This window comes from Anopheles bellator, chromosome 2 (genome assembly GCF_943735745.2).
Source record: "Anopheles bellator chromosome 2, idAnoBellAS_SP24_06.2, whole genome shotgun sequence".
Taxonomy (NCBI): domain Eukaryota; kingdom Metazoa; phylum Arthropoda; class Insecta; order Diptera; family Culicidae; genus Anopheles; species Anopheles bellator.
The window spans coordinates 30338733-30355995 of record NC_071286.1 but is presented as its reverse complement, the minus strand read 5'-3'; the positions used below and the strand labels follow the sequence as shown (position 1 = coordinate 30355995).

At 51.9% G+C, this 17263-nt stretch overlaps 2 protein-coding genes across 2 annotated transcripts; both read left to right on the top strand.

The window, feature by feature from the left end:
- Positions 1-456: 456 nt before the first annotated feature.
- Positions 457-3464, top strand: LOC131209043 (uncharacterized). The gene is made up of 2 exons (XM_058202013.1): positions 457-2587; positions 2663-3464. The coding sequence occupies exons 1-2, from the start codon at positions 944-946 to the stop codon at positions 2867-2869; spliced, it is 1851 nt and encodes a 616-aa protein (XP_058057996.1). The 5' UTR covers positions 457-943; the 3' UTR covers positions 2870-3464.
- Positions 3465-13703: 10239 nt separating this feature from the next.
- On the top strand, positions 13704-15685 carry LOC131211244 (plasma serine protease inhibitor). Its single transcript, XM_058204645.1, has 6 exons — positions 13704-13857; positions 13928-14637; positions 14704-14874; positions 14948-15082; positions 15151-15336; positions 15398-15685. The coding sequence occupies exons 1-6, from the start codon at positions 13719-13721 to the stop codon at positions 15683-15685; spliced, it is 1629 nt and encodes a 542-aa protein (XP_058060628.1). The 5' UTR covers positions 13704-13718.
- The last annotated feature ends 1578 nt before the right edge of the window (positions 15686-17263 follow it).

Below are 17263 nucleotides of genomic sequence, written 5' to 3'. Positions count from 1 at the left end.
GTGTTCAAACCTGGAGTTCCCGCGCTCTGTTTTTGCCTTCCCGGTCTCTTTTCTCTCTATCTTTCTCTATTCTCTCTCGTTTTTTTCGACCGAGCAGGAAACGCTTCCTTCAAACACTGCCATTTCGGTCACGTGGAGCACAGTCTCAGCAAAACATACTGGAATTAATTTAAAATTGTCTAAATTTTCATTGTAACTCGTAGCATTTTTTGCTGCGCTACCAAACTGTTTATTTATTAGTGTTATTTAGTGTATAGTTAGTGTATTATTCCCCGATAGTTGCCAAACGTGAACGATAAATGAAGCGTTTGCTTACGAAGCGTCTGTCAAAACAAATTTGACATTTGCGAATCCGTGTGCGTGCGAAGCGTTTCGTCCAACTGGCGTCAGTGTGCGTGTGCGCGTCGAAACACAGGAAAAAAGAACGTAAAGAAAATACAATCGTTTTCATATCTTCAAATTTTAATAAATTTTCACAATTCAAAGGGTCGCAGAATAACAGCGCAGTTTCCTCCTCAAGTGGTGTTTAGGCGACGAATCTTTGTTCCTGTTTTGCGGGCGTCGTTCTCCGTTCCGTGTGCCGTAAAAGGCAATCTTCCTGCCGTCCGTCGTGTGGTGCGTACGTAAGAAAAGAAACGGTGGCGGCGTCGGTGCAGTGCCCCGAAAAGGAGGACACTCGCGACGCATTTCGAGGATTCTTGGCTGCACGAAAACCTCCGTTTGTGGCCGAAAATCGCTGCCTGCTACGTCCGACAACGGCCAGCAGCCCCCGTGCATTGCCCGTCGTTTGTGGTGTTGCGCATTTGTTTGTGTTGCCACGGTCGCAGCAAACAGGAAATGTCGCTCCGCTTGTTATTCGCCCAACGAACTCATAAACTAGTGACCGCGACGGGTTAGAAATCGGCAGAAAAGGAAAACGCAAATCCCACCCGACGTGGACAGGATGATCGGGACGGTCACGGTGGAGGCGCACTATTCGGCGACCTACGTCGAAAATTACCTGGATGCGGTGGAAAACCTCCCGGACGATGTGCAACGCCATCTGTCGCGCATCCGCGAGCTGGACGTCCTGTACCGAAGCCACCTGCGGGACGTTCATCAGTACTACGAGCAGTGGACGCTCAATCAGCCCCAGAACGGAACGGCAGCGGCCGCGGCACTAAACTCGACTGCTTCCACCAATGGTCCGGGCCCGGATGCGACGTCGACTCACCCCGAACCGTCTTCCGGACCATCGTCGTCGTCATCCTCTTCGTCTGGTTCAACCGAGCAGAGCAACGTTCTGCGGCGCGCGATTGCACGCATCCAGCAAAGTTTGATTGCGGCGCAGGAACTGGGCGACGAGAAGCTGCAGATCGTCCAGCAGCTGCAGGACTTGATCGACCACAAAACGCGCCAACTGGACCAGGATTACCTGCACCTGGGGAAGGACTTTTTCGCCTCGATCCGCGAACAATCGCGGGACGAAAGCAACCGTCTCATCGATGGCATCGTATCGGATCGCTACCAGGGTGCCGGAACGGGTGGCGTCGGTGTGAACAACGGCCCGGGACAGTACGGGGCACCGGGCAACGGTTCCGGCCACGGCGGACCGGGAAATGGCAACGGAGGTGCAGGACTCGTTGGCTCAAACACGCACCTACTGCAGCACACCAGCAACGGTACGGCGCTCGGTGGTGCAGTTGGTGGCCACCAGGGCGGTGGTAATGGGGGCGCCTCCGGGATGTACAGTGGAAACAACGGTGGTGGTGGAGGTGGGTTGATGGGTAACGAGCGTAGCTCGAAACGTGCGCGAAGGACACGCAACGAGCAAAGTGGTGCCGCGAATGGTGCGGGCTCCAACACCCCCAATTCTGCGTGTGGGGCCAGCCCAATGGATATCGATTCTTCAATCGATAGTGTCGGTGGTCTTCCCGGTCCGGGAGTGTTAGGTGGCCTCGGTGGCACTGGTGAGTCGATCGGTATGGCGCTGTCTGGAGCTGGCGGAAACGGTAGCAAACAGGACGTGGTCAGTGGCTCACTAGGTGCTGTGGGAGGTAGCAACAGCGCTAGCGGCAACAACGGTAGCGGTGGCAATGGAACTATGAACGGCGGAAACGGGAGCGGCGGTGCGAGTGGTGCAGGAAGTGGTGGCCATAATAGTAACGTAAGCGGACTGTCCGGCCGAGATGGACAGGGTGGTGGCAACAGCACGGCAATCGGCAGTGGAGGAGGCAAGGGAGCTACCGGCAGTAACGGGGGCAATGGCCAGAACAGCACCAGCAACAATAACAGCGGAGGCAACGGTGTCAGTGGCAGTGGTGGCGCTACCGCCGGTGGTGGAACGGGTTCCCAGTCGAGCGGTTCGAATCAGGGTGGCGGTGGCAAGAAGGGCAACAGCGGCGGTGGCGGCAACGCTGGTGGCGGTGGTGGAGGCGCTGGTGGCAGTGGCAGCGGAACCGGCGCTGCAACCTCGGGCAAGAAGAAGAAGCGAAAGGCGGCCGGCAGTGGCCGGGGCTCACAGGCGGCGCGGGAAGCGCGCGAAGAAACACCGGCCGCCGAAGAAACGGTCGATCCAGATGAACCCACGTACTGCCTGTGCGATCAGGTAAGTTCTCCATGCTCCGAAAATCACAATCGATCAGGGGACTTTTTTTTCAACAAACACTTTCTCTTCTTTTAGATTTCATTCGGAGAAATGATCCTCTGTGATAACGATCTATGCCCGATCGAGTGGTTCCACTTCAGCTGCGTGTCGCTCATATCGAAACCGAAGGGCCGCTGGTTCTGTCCGAAGTGTCGCGGAGACCGGCCGAACGTGATGAAACCGAAGGCGCAGTTCCTGAAGGAACTGGAACGGTACAATAAGGAAAAGGAGGAGAAAACATAGAGCGCAGTTTGGTCTTCTTGGAGCAAGAATAGCGAGAGCGAGGAATAGAGAGACAGAGATTGGCAGAAAGAGAGGGGAAGTGGCCAAGTGGACGTTGAAATAGCAGATATTAAGGATGTAGGACTAAGAGGCCGCCAATAATTTTTGAGAAGTTTAACTGTTATGTCTGATTCCAGCTCCACTGACTCTGCATTTCTGTCATTCACACGCCGTCCTCCGGTACGCGCCCCATCATCGTTCTCAGTTACAGAGGAACTACGTTTTTTATTGTTTGCTTTCTAGTTTTACTTATTTTATCATACAACACTGACTCATTAATTTTTTGGACATCGAAGGAGAGTGTGCCTCCAATAAGCCCCCATCAGCAACCACCAGTCTTAGCGCTACCCCTAGTACCCGCCGGCATCCGTCTATCCGTTTACACACAACTGTTCCGTTACGTATTGGTAGCGAAAAGATGACGAGATACAAATGATTGATTAAAATGAAAACAACAACATATTATATTTATGACACGAAAACAAACAAATCAACACTTTAAGATGCTCGAAGAGGATAATAAACGAAGATATAAAAGAAATAATAAATCTTTTTTGAAGATGAAACGAGGCAAAATTTTACAATCGGCAATTATTGTGAATCTGAATCAAACCGGAGTTAAGGCGTTTTAATGCACAGTTAGCGAATCCGAACTGGTAGCTTTTGTTCACTGGCAACAATTGTTTTCCGAATTTCCATAACATCACATTGCCCACCCAAGTGCAAAAGCTCGGGCCACGTGAAACGTGTTGTTCCATTGCGCTTGTTTATTTCGTTTCCGGCGCATTCTCGACACACCCAACCAGGAGGTGCCCGCCTCATAAAGCACAATCATCGAGTGGTGCTTCAGCTTCTCAATGTTTGTTGTTTTTCCTACCGTAAACCGTCGTGTTGCTCGCTTTGTGGCACGTTCCGAAATCTTTGGCCATCTAACTGTCGCCCTTATTTTGGTGAAGTCATCAGACGACGCAACGCGGTAGATTAGGAGCACGTTTGTTATCTATTGTCAATCCGGTGCTGTGAACCGTCGAAAAGGGTCAGAAACAAATGACCACTTAGCCGGCTGGACAGCATTGTTTACGTTTTCCAATTAACTGTGATCGCCACGAATTTTCCTCCGACGGTACGATCGCGTTGAATTGATGAGTTGACATGCGGTTTTAACGAGCCATCATTACCGTTTATTTCGGCTCAAGCAAAACGCTTAATCCGATCTGGTTGAGAATTGGATATTTTAGAAACGAGTTCAACATTTATCGCTCCAAAAGCGGTCCAATCCGGCGATGAGAACGCTTGCTGGCATGGTTAAACCTTTTGGCATCGCAAGCCACGCAGGCGATCAGCGCGACTAAGCTGTGTGCGGTCGTAAAACTCCAAACCAGTTTTTGCTAAAGCTCACCATATTGCATTCTTTCAGCACGCGTCCCAGATCAGGACCTGTCACACGTCCGCACGAGTTCGTTGCATTCCGCGCATCGATGTCGCTGATGACCCAAATCTTGCCGTCGTTCCGGAACGTTCGTCCGTGCGACCTCAGCTCGCCGCAGAACGCCAGGGCACGAGGCTGTGACCTTGTTTCATCTCACCTTCGTTCTTTCTGCTCGACCAGATCCACATACGGATACGGACGACTCCAGCGCACGCTCCCACAGTGATCCAGCAGCCGAGTGGAACAGCTTTCGAGCGCCCGGGCAAGCTTTGGACGCTCTCTTCCCGATCGGCCCCTGTTCATTCTGGTTGACACTTACGGAGCTGGCTTCGGACGGGAAATGGCCCGCGGCAAAGTTGCTAAGCCCCCCCACGGGCGTGCGAGAGACGAAAAGAAAGTTCCCTTCGGAGCTGAAGGCATCATCGGATCGGGGGGACTCTGAGCACCGAGACCTCCCAGCGCTCCCCACGGCGGTGGGGTAACACGCGCCAAACGCAGGTGGGGATGAGGCAGCGCAAAGCAACGTAAGATTCCGAACGCTCGGTTCGCCAGTCCCAAAGCGTCGCCGGACGCGAACGGTGGACGATCGCGGATCGCAGGTGTTCGTCGCTCGCATCTCGCTGCGCTCTCCTGGCTCTCCAGGAGAAGCTTTCGCTGCTCGAAACTCTGGGTGCTCGAATTGCGCGATTCGAGAGGATCGCACTCGCGCGGCCGGCTGCGGCACGCTTAGCCAACGGTCAGCCACTGACCACGGCGCGCATCTTGCGGTGCGGCGTATAAAACTCGTCTTCGCTCTCCCATTAGGTAACAGTCGGTTGTGTAACTTCGCCGGGATCGGGAGAGGTTTTCGAATTTTGACCAACAACCTGTCCCAAGGTGATCACCGCCGACGTTGTCGCCCAACGTGCGGACGTGACTGCGGCCGTGTCGAGCCGTGTGTGCATGTGTGTGCTTGGTGTGGCGAGAAAGCGTGGACAACTCGGGACACGCGCGGGTGTTGACGCATCTTGCGCGAAATCCCGTTCTGTGCGTGAAGTCGGCGTGTGAAAGACACAAACATTGTTGATCGCGTGATTTGGCATATCGAACCGCCGCCACGGAGAAAGCTATCTCCGGACCCCTTTGCTGGTTGTGTTTGCGGTAGTAAATAAATAAAGACCTAATGGTCTGACGTGCGATACGGTTCACAGTGGTCAAGAAGAAAGTGAAGAGATTTTTTCGTTTTTGCGGAATACAAAATAAACCCACAGAAATGATGATGTCCATCTCAACGGTGCGGACGATGTGTAAGTACTTTGCCCCTAGTAAATTGTAACTTGTAAATATAGTATTCCATATCCGAAGTAAATGCCCTGAACCTAGAGGTGCCTTGCATTGTATAATATCAGAACCACTTCCATATGTACTTTAGTTATAAAGTAGTTTTAAAATACTACGTGCTGTTTTAGAGAACTAAACAATATCTGTTGTAGTCAGCATTAAGTTTCGTCAGATAGAAACAAGGTGGACTAGATAGAAACAAGAAACGGACTAAACCGATCATCCGACTTTACCGTTCTGTTCAACAGGTTTTTCAGCTTCGTGCAGATTGTTATTGCAATTTGCCATTTTCTCAAGCTATTTTATCGTTATCCTAATGCGATATTACTTTCAACAAACTTTCTGTCCATTGGTAGTTGACTGCACGAAATCCAAAGTCGAACTTTGGGCCGTTGGCAAAAAAGACAGCCAATACGCTAATGCCACAATCAATAGTAGTTGCTCCGGGAACGTACTCTCGATTCAAGAGGTGCTAAGTACAATTTAAGTCACAAAGAAACTCACACAGAATCTTGTGGCAGAAGCAATATACTCGCTTATCTGTTGAGCAGCATATTTAAGATAAGTTAAGATAGAGGTAGCAATTAAAAGATACGAGATACGTCCGCGTCGTCACGTCCAACTGAGCCTGCGGGAACCGCTCCCATCCAGTTCTAGCGTTGTTCAATAAAACCAACTTCAATTACCGGTTCCGTTACGACCGCCAACGATCGAGTGACCATTGGCGCGTTGACCGAATCTTCAGCTTCTTCGTCTCGCTCGGGCACTACCGGACCTTCTAGATCGCTTCTCTTGGGGCGAGTCCTCTTGATGCACGTAGCGGAGGACGTTTGCAGAGTGCTTCGTGTTGACCGATTGGCGCATGTACCGGACACGGTCCACCGTATCATGCGAGAGTTCTCGTTTCTCCCGCGGCCATTTCAACCGACGACACTGTTGGGTGGAGTTGGGGTAATTATAACTGTACATTGGGCTTGACCGTGCCCATGTGGTTTCAGCCAAGACGCGGCGCGTTCCGCGGATCGAAGAGACGGCGAAGATATTCGGAAAGCCGCTCGATCACGCGTGGAGCGCCCCGGAGCGCTTCGCTTTGGGTTGGCTTTATTTTATTTGACCCTTTTTTCTCCCGGCTCCACGAGAACCTGTTTGCATATGCACGCAAGTCTGCGCTTATCCTTCCCCGGAGGCCTTCCCCTTCCCAAGATCCTTCAGCCCAGTTTGGCACGAAATGGCGACCCGGACCAGAACCTTCAGGAGCGGCGGAGCCTTACAATGGCTCCGCCTTATTTGGAGCGACCGTCTGAAGACGGGATACGTGGCCCACACGGGACCAGGTCAATGGCCAATGCGACCTGGAGAAACACCCCATCGGAATCGTGCGGGTCAGCGGCCCCGCGGGGAGTCAGGACGTTCCAAGAACGAGCCAAGACAGATCGGTGCAGGCAAATCGAAAAAGCAGCGACGTTTGGACCTTTTCCAGACCTCAATGGGCACCGATCGCGGTTTCCGCAGATTATCTTCGCTAACCTTTCGCGGTAGCCCGGAGCGCGGTCTGATCGGGTGTCCGAAGCAGAGCCAAAAAAAGCCGTGCGTCTTCTCAGTGAACGAATGTCATCGGATGTGCTAATTTGCGCGATCTTGCTGTGGTTACGACCACGTTGTTGGTGTGTTTTATTCCGTCACTATAATTTTCCGAAGGCGACCACTTTGGGCCACTAATTAAGGAATGTAACGGTGCCTGACTGCGCCAGCGTGTTTCGCTGGGGGGGGCTTCGACATCCGCGAAAGAGCGATCGAGCGCCGAGAAATGTCTCGCCTGATCGTATCGTACCGGTGCGCGGCCGGAAAGAAGCAATCGGAGAAGCCCGTCGAGTGGCGAATTTTATTGATATCTGATTTTTATTTCGTTCTGAGTTCGCTCGGTGCTGCACCCCGAACCGTTACCAGGGGCCACGGCCAGGCTGTTTGGTTGGGTTCAAAATTTATGAAGCTGATCCGGTTTAGATAAACGATTACAGCGAAACCTGCCCGTCCGCATGATAGGATTTCCGCGTTGTGACCCACTTCGGGGTAGTTGGAGTCTCGAAATTGACAGAGTTGCAAACAAAGCCACGGAATTGGCGCGACCGTCGAATTAATGATCGCCGAATGGCAACAGTGCCCAAGAGCTGTCGTCGAGATTTCGCCAACCGGACATTGAGTGACGACCGCGCACTGACGACAACGACGATCGTCGCGATTGGTCTGCGTCTTGCCAATCGATTGAGGTCAACCTCGTGGCTCGTCGTCGTGGCGTGCAGAATGGGGTTGATTCGTACGAAAGTATCATAGGGCAGGTGGTGATTTGCATGGGTCACTTGGCACGCGCGCCCACAAATAGAGAGCTGCTACGAAACTGAGAAACCAATTTCTTGCCCCTTACATTGTGGGAGTGGAGCAAGCGTTGAGCGCCCTGCAGCCTTCAATTACGGTCCCGGGATCGCCCGTGTTCCAGATTCTTGCCTACATTTTTGGATAGCCGTGCCTTAGCACCGCTGCTGGCCATTCTTAAGTGGCGGCGGTTTCCATTCCAGGAGACGCGCCATTCCGAAGACATCTTCATCCGGCGACGGCGAATACGGTTACGCGGAGCGTTTCATCACCTCTGCGCCAGTGGCTTGTAATTAGCTTACCGGCGATGCGTAACGATTGATCTAATAATAATTAACAAGCCGCACGCCGCGCTATCAACCAGGGAGACCCTTGGCGTCGGGGGGAGGGTTCGGCGCGCTCCACCCGTCGAGGAAATTGGATTTCCGAACATGTTACCAGCACGGGAGAGCCTCAGTAATATCAGGCCGCCACACGAGAATCAATAATCATGCTGCCGTTGGGAAGCATTTCTCTCTGTCTTTCTCTTTCCTCGAGGGGAACCGCGACCACATTCGAGCACACGGCCGCCCCGGTGTTCACAATTGAATGATTTCGATGTACCGGACCGCGCAACATGACACAAACGGCCCAGGGGCCCGCGAGGTCTTGTTGTGGTGCGGAGCGCTAGAAAGCGATTCAAGCGGTTGCGGCGCCGGTGTAGGTGTACCAACAGGAACCGCGTGCACCGAAAGCTTGTAGAACGTCGGCCACCGAGCGTCGTAACCGTTGGCTGACCCACAAAAATGGTGTAAACAAGCGCGCACTCAAAGGCAGAGGAAGGAACCGAGCGATGTGGTTCGTCCCGAAAGCCACGGTGAAATATTTCAATTACCGAAACAGAAGAGAACATAAGTGCGCAGCGAAATCGGAATCAGAACCGGGTAATGCAGAACGCCAACTGCGAATTAAGACACCAATTCGGGTGCACCAATTCGAGCCAATAGGAAGAGCAAACAATTGGTTCAGCATAATTCAACGCCGTAACGGATTCTCGCTTTTCGGTGAATAAAATCGAACGAAAAGAAACCGCCAACCCGTTGCGATGTTTAATTCAATTACTTTGGCATGTTTTGTTTGGCATTGTCTTGTCGGCCGATTCCCAGCGTTGAAGTGGGAAAGCTAAAATGACATTTTAGTGTGAGCTCCACATTTTCCCAAATTTATCCCAAAAACTAGCCCACCCCCTTAGGGGCCAACGTGGAAGCTGGAACTCGGATTGCAACCTGCAAACTGCTATGAACACCGTCTCCGTTTTACGGCTTCGAAACATTTACCCACGCATTTCATCCACCATTGCGCTTCCCAACGTCCGCCCAATGTTGCCTCAATTAAGTTTGGCCACTTGCCGGTGGGCCGTTTCATGTTGCGATTTTCCAGCGATTGCTTTACTTTCGGCCCCCCGTTCGTGGTCCATTGGCCACGGCGTGTCCGAGCCTCATCATCGGCTGGGGCTGATGATACTGGGACAAACAATCGTGCGAAAAACCATCGCCCCCTTGCGGGTCCCATAAATCATAGCCGACCACCCCGTATTTAATGGCCCCACGGTCGGCCATTTCATCAAGCGTCGTCGTCACCGGGACGGGCCTTAAATCACACGCGCGTTTCATCACACTTTCGCTCTTATTTCTTCCGGAACTGGCAAAAAGAAAACTGTTGGTGGCTCTGGCCCCGGCAGGAGGCCTGCAGCGCTGCGCACACGCATTAATACGCGATACGCAGCACTGCGAAAAACTAAAATGCAGCCGGCCTCGCGGCCAGACGTTTGGGCATCCTTCTGGTGGAAAATGGCGGCGCGCTTTTCCTCCGCCGTTGGTCGGGAAAGGGAGACAGAGAGCCAAACAAAAACAAATTAGCTTTTTACGCGCCCGTGTCGCTGATCTCGGCACCACTCTTAACGGAGGATGAAACAGGCAGATGAAAAGGTGTTTGTGTTTGATCAGGTGTCCGATCAGCAACAATTTTTCCCGGCCCCGGGCGGAATCCAAATAGAAAATCCGATTACAGTTTTCCATTTCTTTTAAAGAAAACTGTAAGTCAGCCAGTTTGGAAAGTGGGAATCAGCCACCGGGCAGCTGGCTTATCGGTGGCGGACGCCCTGGACGCCTTGTTGGAGATCGACACCCGTCAGCTGGATCGGTGGAGTGTGACCAACCAGCATCCAACGTACTGCGGGGCGCATTTCGCGCATCGATCGCATCTGCCTGACCATGACCAATCGTGCAAGATCGTGCATAGCAGCGCGCGTAGTAGATGAAGGATTCGCACGGTGGCCACGCGGCCAAAATTAAGCCCCGGCCGCCGTGATTGATCGATGATGAAAGTGACCTCCCCGAAGTGAAGATCGGAACCTCGAACCGAGCCGAACCGCGCAAGTCATCGAACTCGCTGGTGGGCGAAAGATGCAAATGCACCACTCACCAGTCGCGGGGTCCAGCCAATTGCTCGCTTTAACGGTCGGATGGTCCCGGCGGCCCCGGGAGACAGATTGGTCAAATATGTTAATACAACTTTAATGACAAAAGCGCCTGACGGAACGGGATGCATTTCTATTGTAGGTTGCGCACTGTAGAGAAAGTGGTCATAATTGAATGTTTTCGCACTGGAAGAAAACGCACCACTTTAAAAATGTTTAACTGATCACGTTACGTGACCGGGTCTCCCTTCACTAAACACTTTTAACGGAAGGCCGGGAACAGGACACAGTAACGGTATGGTTTAGTGATCAGATGGATAACACTCTGCCCCTTGGTACAAAAACACAGATGCATAGTAACGAGCCAGCAATTAATTCAAATGTTTTCACCGTTAAGAAACCATAAATGAAACTGTTTGGCTGATAATGAGCTGATAAGTCATTTGGAAATATGAAATGATAACCATCACCATAACTACAAACGGTATACATAATTTGATGAATTCGATGAAGACGATGGTGGCCAATGATGGTTGAAGAAGCCACAAAAAAAAGAGAAAACATAAAATCGAAGTTGTTCCGAATGCATACATCTGTTGACCAAACATGACTAAACTATTTCCATCTGTATGGTGAGAAGGAAAAAAGTCTTTTGGTGATCGACTGCTTTTGCCTAGTTTTTTACCCCCAAAGTGACCTTCTTTCCACCTACCACAAAACATGTGATCAGCATCCCGAAATGCACCCGAAAACCGTGTGCAGTACGCCACGATTTAATTCGACACACGTTGGGTGCGTGAAAGTTCACTGTTCGCCACCTCGTCTTGCCAGCCAAACCTACCGGACATAGCCGGAACAGGACGGCCAAGAGTGCAGGACGCCCGCTCGTTGGTGGGTAAATCACCGGTCGGTACTTTCCGAAGTCCAGAGCTGAGACTGGTCCACGCTTTCTCTCATTTGACAAACACTTTGCGGGCTCCGAAATCCGGTGTTTGTACAATTTGCACGACCGTCACCAATGATCAACAACCCCCGGTCAAACAGCACAGTAGTAGTAAGTGGCGCCATGGCTGCCGTCGACCGAGGCCATTTGGTTCTCCACTTCCCAGCGGAATCACTGAAGGCAGGAGAAGGTCCCAGGACCGACAGGTCTCGTGGATGGACTGTGCTGAATGCTAAACAGCAAATTTTGGTTCAGCTTGTGGCGTGGAGTTGTGTCGACATCGACACATTCTCAGCCGTTTCAGTCCACTGCAATCCACAATCCCACGGAGCGTCTTCGAGAGGTAATATCGTAAAACAGACACCACGGTTTACTGGTCCAATGTTTCCGGTGCGAAAACGAATTATCCACCGGGAATGAATTTGTTGCGAAAAATTCACAGGTAGTGCCATGAGCCGTGAGAACTGTCACGATTTATTCAAATGGTCCCGGAAAACCCGGCAGTTCGACTGTCTAGTTAGTGCTCTTCGTTAGTACTAATTGTTAGAACTGCTGTTTCGATTGAAGCACCATTCTGCTTTCAGCTCGCCCTCTGATGGAAACCCCAAGTCTCTGGTAACACTCTATCCCCTTAACGGACCGGACTGTAGATGAAAGCCCGGGTTTCGGATGTTTATTTCAGTTATCGCGCTTTCGCTTCAGGGCCGCCACTAATCAGCAGCATCGAAATTGAAACTGATCGGCTGATTAAACGAAGGGAAAATGAAAAGAAATCCCCGGAGGAGGCCGCCAAACACATGGCGCCGGTGAGCTGAGGCGCCCGAACTTTCCTCCTGCAATTTCCCTGAACCAAGCGTTCCTTCGGCAGGAAAGCAAATAAATTAGTCACAGCGATCGTGTGGAAGCTACCGGACCGCATGATTATTGATATTTGGCGCACGTGCGTCCGTTTCTTGTTGCCTCTTGCGCCCTTTCCGTTACAGTTTCGCTGGGTGGAAAAACAGGCTCCATGGTGAGGGCTCGCGCGGAGGCAATCAAACACAAATTGAGGAAGCCAACGGCCATTTTCTCTCACGACAATCGTGGAACCCGTTAGCAGGGCACTCGGACTCGGTGCTGTAAACAAATCTCTGCCCCGCCATTCAAGCTTTGGGCCGCTTGGGGTATTCATCAAACGCGCGAACCGCGTTAATCTTCCTGCGAGAGGAACGGTGCGCCGTCCCAGTCGTCGGTCCCGTCGTCGGTTGATGGGACACTTGCCCCCGATTGTTGGCCCCCGGCGGGGGGGGATGCCAACCTAATGCCGGAAAACGGCTGTACAGCTTCTGATTTGATAAAGCGATTTGAATTAATTTGATCACAGGCACACACAGCGCGGCCGGCGCATGCTACGCCAGCTGCGGTTGAGTAGCGTTGGTTGGCAAAACACCTCCGGGAGGCCGTGGAGGGCCTCAGGGAAATAAATATATTTAACATTTTTGGATTTTCTTCCGCGATGTCCGCGGGGGTTGCGTGAGACCCGACGGAAACCGGGCGCCACGGCATCGGACGGGGCAGAGGGGCCTGCGGCGGATCAGAAAAGGTGTGGCGTAAGGTGTGTGCCCCAGTCATGCCGGTTGGGAATTGTTTTCACCCGCGCGCCACCCCGGTATCAATCCTTTACTTCTCCAACTTACACCACATTTCCGGAACTTTCACCGAATGAAATCCCGTACCAAAAGGGAGCGTGCCGGCCGTTGGGGGGGTGTGTCACCCGGGGGCTGGCAGTAGGCGCTAAATCACGGGATAATGTGGTCATGCGCCCGGTGTGGTCGCCCCGCGCAAAACAGAGATGTCGTGTTAGTCGCGCCCAAATTGAGCTGGCAACGGTGTTGTGTCGACGCTGCCGTACTTGAGCGTGGCAAAAATGGTGGACGAACGTCCAATTGCTGCCCGAGGCCCACCATCCCCTGTCGCAGTGGCCCATGGGATAGTCGGATCAACAGTGATTGGTAGCCGTTGAGCAATAGAAGCGAAGAGATAGGGCTGGGAAAAAGTTATAGTAACGCAATCGTCAGGTTGTTGGTTCCACAATAAAAGCCCGGGAATGTGAGGGGGGCCGAGAGTGGAAACATGATGCAAAAATTGTAATTGATTCTCTTCTCCCTTGCCAGTGATCATCGTTGGAGCCCTCGTCGTCGTAACGCCGTGTTTGGCTCTGCCGAAACAGCGTTACTCGCGTGACGGTGGTGAACCGCGCAGCCTGGTGGGTGTCTCGACTAACATCATTACGAGCAGCCTGCTGAAGGGGATGGGAGAGGCCAGCGGTAACCACGTGTTTTCGCCGATCGGCTTCTCCTCGATACTGGCCATGATCAGCGAGGGAGCCGAGGGCCAAACGCTCAAGGAGCTGTACGATGTGTTTAAGTTTCCCACCGATCGAGACCTGGGTAAGTGCGCGGCCCGGCGATTTCAGCCCCATCTGCTTTGCATTTTAATGTTTGCTTCTCCACCGGGTAGTTCGTAAGGCGTACGACGATTCGCTGAAGCGGCTCAGTGGACAAAATCCTACCAACGAGCCGCAGTTCAAGACGTGGTTCTACGTCTACCGGAACAACTCCGTCCACCAGGCGTACAAGGAGGTTCTGGAGCGCAACTATGGCGTCGAGGTGCGCGATATCGAGCGGAATGACTACAACTTCGACGAACCGAAGACCTCGCTCGAGCCGATCGTCGCCGAAACGCCCGTCGCGGAAGAAGAGGAAGAGATCCAGGAGGAGAGCAACAATCCGTCCGGTCTGGGCGGTAATCGGGTCGTGGAAGCGAGCGGTGGCAGCAACAACAGCAAGGACATCGTTGACTTCGAGGTGCTCAAGATTAAGTCGGTCTTCCCGCCGACGGATGACACCGTGCGGATAGATACGGGCATCAGCACCAAGTACGACGAGGTTGAGGACGAGAACCCAAAGTTCGACAAGAACGTCGATGAGAACGAGTACGTCGATCCGACAAAGATCAAGGCCGAGTTGGCGAAGAAGAAAATGGAAGCGCTGAACGAAATAATTGAGCAGGGTGGCGACAGTGTGAAAACGAAGGTTGGTTGTGGTTCGGCCGAACCGACCAAAGATCAGAGACCAGAAAAATTGTCCCTCCCACTGAAGAAGCTTGGCGTGGATAGCGATGAGCAGGAAAGCTTGTCGCTGTCCGGTAGTCATGGAACGCGTAGGAAGGTGGGTTTCGATCGGAATGAAACTCCGACTAATATTCAGACCTCACTGATTTATTTTTTCGTTTAGTTCAATATCCGCAGATCGTTCCTGACGGGCGACATTGCTTCAGCGTTGAGCGGAAACTCGTTGGTCGGGCGAAAGGTGACGCAGAACGAAGACGAAGAGCAAACTAACGAGTCCAAAATGTTACTCTTTAACGGGCTGTACTATAGAGGTGCCTGGGCGACACCGTTCCAGGTGAGAGATTGCGTCGTTTGCTGATTAGACAAGAGGAATGACACCCATTCACTTTACACTTGACACGTTACAGCAACTGCGAACGGAGGAGAGCACGTTCTTCACCAACACGGACCAAAAGCCGGTGATGATGATGCGATCCCAAGGAACCTTCGGTATTGGAAAGGACGAACAGTTGGACGCCAAGTTCATCGAGCTACCATACAATGTAAGAACTTTCAATAGAGAAGTTGCCGTTTGAAAGCCGAATACTGTAACCGATTGCTTTCTTTCTAGAACTCTCGCTACTCGCTCCTGCTGATGGTTCCGAACACCAAAGACGGACTGAAGGAGTTGATCAAAAACTTCAACCCCGATACGCTCAGTACGGTGCAAAAGTCGCTCGTCAAGATGCCGGCACACATCTGCATTCCCAAGTTCCGCGTCGACACCACTAGCCGGGCGGAGAAACCGCTGGCGAAGGTAGGGACTCTAGTCGTAGCGCTAGTATCTGATATTGACCAAAATCTACGCTTCATTGCAGCTCGGACTGATCACCATGTTCACGTCGAAGGCAGACCTAAGCGGTATCACCGACGAGCAGAAGATCCACGTCGATGAGCTGGTTCAGCACGTCTCGATCCGCGTCGATGAAGGATCCAGCAGTGAGAACGCGCTGTCGGCCACGAACGCCGTCGAATCCAAAACGATCGCCGACGACGAACGGGAGCACTTTATGGCCGACAAACCGTTCCTTTTCTTCGTGCGTGACGTCGTGGACGATATTGTGATCGTTGCCGGCAAGATCACCGACATACCGTACGTGGAGTGAACGAACACACCGCGGCACGTCCTCGTTTTAGCTTAGCATAGCATAGATAGTAGTGGGTCAGATGTTACACACACACACAGTCATAGTACGTGATAGAGTTGTGGAGACTAGTGTTCTGACTCTGTCCGCATTTTATAGATCGCGCACAACCCACCCTTCCCTGTAAGTGCGGTAAGATACCGGATTAGAGGTCACGCTGGAGAGCTTATATTGAGCTCGACAGCCGAGGTATGACCGTGAGTGTTGGAAACGAAGCGAGTTATCGTTTTCCTGGCGGCTCCACATCGGGCCGCCTGTGAGACAATATCGGAGGCGATCCCCGACTTCCGCTGATTTTGGCTGCGATTTTCCTACCCAAACCGGACAAACCGAAGGCGCTCGAACCACACAGCGCCGCGAAACGATAGGGCTATTGTTTCGGTTTCCATCTCATCCCCTACCTGCATCTCTTCTAATGGAACAGCTTCACAATGTTCCACTAGATGACGAGCGACAACATTATTGACGACGTAGCCCAAAGGCCAGCAAACGACGAAGCCATTCGCGGTCAAGCGATACACGGAGCGCACCCACCCAACGAAACACTGTCGGTCGAGAAACACATGATCGTTTCGAAATATGGCCCAGCAAATGTATTTCAGAAATTGTACTCAAACTGTGTATCCGATCCGGCAGCGCTCTTGTGTTATCGATTTGGCCGCAATGTCCGGAGACACCTTCTACGCTTTCCAACACTTCCCACGGGACAGGACCGCCGCCGCCGGGGATCGTGCGAAGGAACCAAGTAGCTCACAATTAGAAGGTAACAGACTGCTAGGTAAAATGATTATTTATGACTATTTAACGTAGACAAGGGCGGTTACTTTTATTTGTATCATTTTTTTCGGTGTAATAAAATTGCGCATTCGCATTACTTCGCTGGAGTTTCATTTGGGTTTATACTGTTGATATTGATACTGAGAAATATGCCCCTCTGATGACCGCTCAGATCGTCTAATCAATACCAAACACGTGATTACCGGAGGACTGTCTACTGCACGATGTACACATTACGTTTCCGCACATATGGTTAGAGGCAATCGTCACACTACATGCCAAGCGTAGACCGTAGTCACTTTCAACCCGAGTCCAAACTAAACACATCGCAGGTATCATCAGGTATCATTTCACGGCCATCTGGACACGAGACGGTGTCTTCAGCGGTATTTTCCATGAAATTTATGCAAATTTGCAAATTTATGCAAATATGTTTGTTTTATTACCGTTCCTCCTAACGCCGCCATCGAACGGTTGGTTGCCAAACGTCCGAAGAACATTCGGCTGTAAGTGTCCTTTCTAAACAAACCAAAGTCATGTATGTCCTACAGATTTTCCCAGTTCCAGACATACTGTCCGGGTGGATTCCATAAACCGTTGTCCCCTGTACTCTACCCGCAACCGAATCGGAACTTCCATTATCGCCTTATCACTTCCCACAGCGGTTCTGCGCGAGGTTCGCAGTTTAGTACGATTAGTTTTGAATCAACCATTCGCTGAACTGAATGCCATTGGTTACGATCAGGACCAGTCCGCTCGATG

Bases quoted from the DNA above. Each gene is read 5' to 3' on its own strand.
- LOC131209043 (XM_058202013.1), top strand. From the start codon at position 944: ATGATCGGGACGGTCACGGTGGAGGCGCACTATTCGGCGACCTACGTC. The intron at 2,588-2,662 runs GTAAGTTCTCCA...CTCTTCTTTTAG, and splicing joins CGTACTGCCTGTGCGATCAG to ATTTCATTCGGAGAAATGAT.
- LOC131211244 (XM_058204645.1), top strand. From the start codon at position 13,719: ATGGGAGAGGCCAGCGGTAACCACGTGTTTTCGCCGATCGGCTTCTCC. The intron at 14,875-14,947 runs GTGAGAGATTGC...GACACGTTACAG, and splicing joins CCTGGGCGACACCGTTCCAG to CAACTGCGAACGGAGGAGAG. The intron at 15,083-15,150 runs GTAAGAACTTTC...CTTTCTTTCTAG, and splicing joins TCATCGAGCTACCATACAAT to AACTCTCGCTACTCGCTCCT.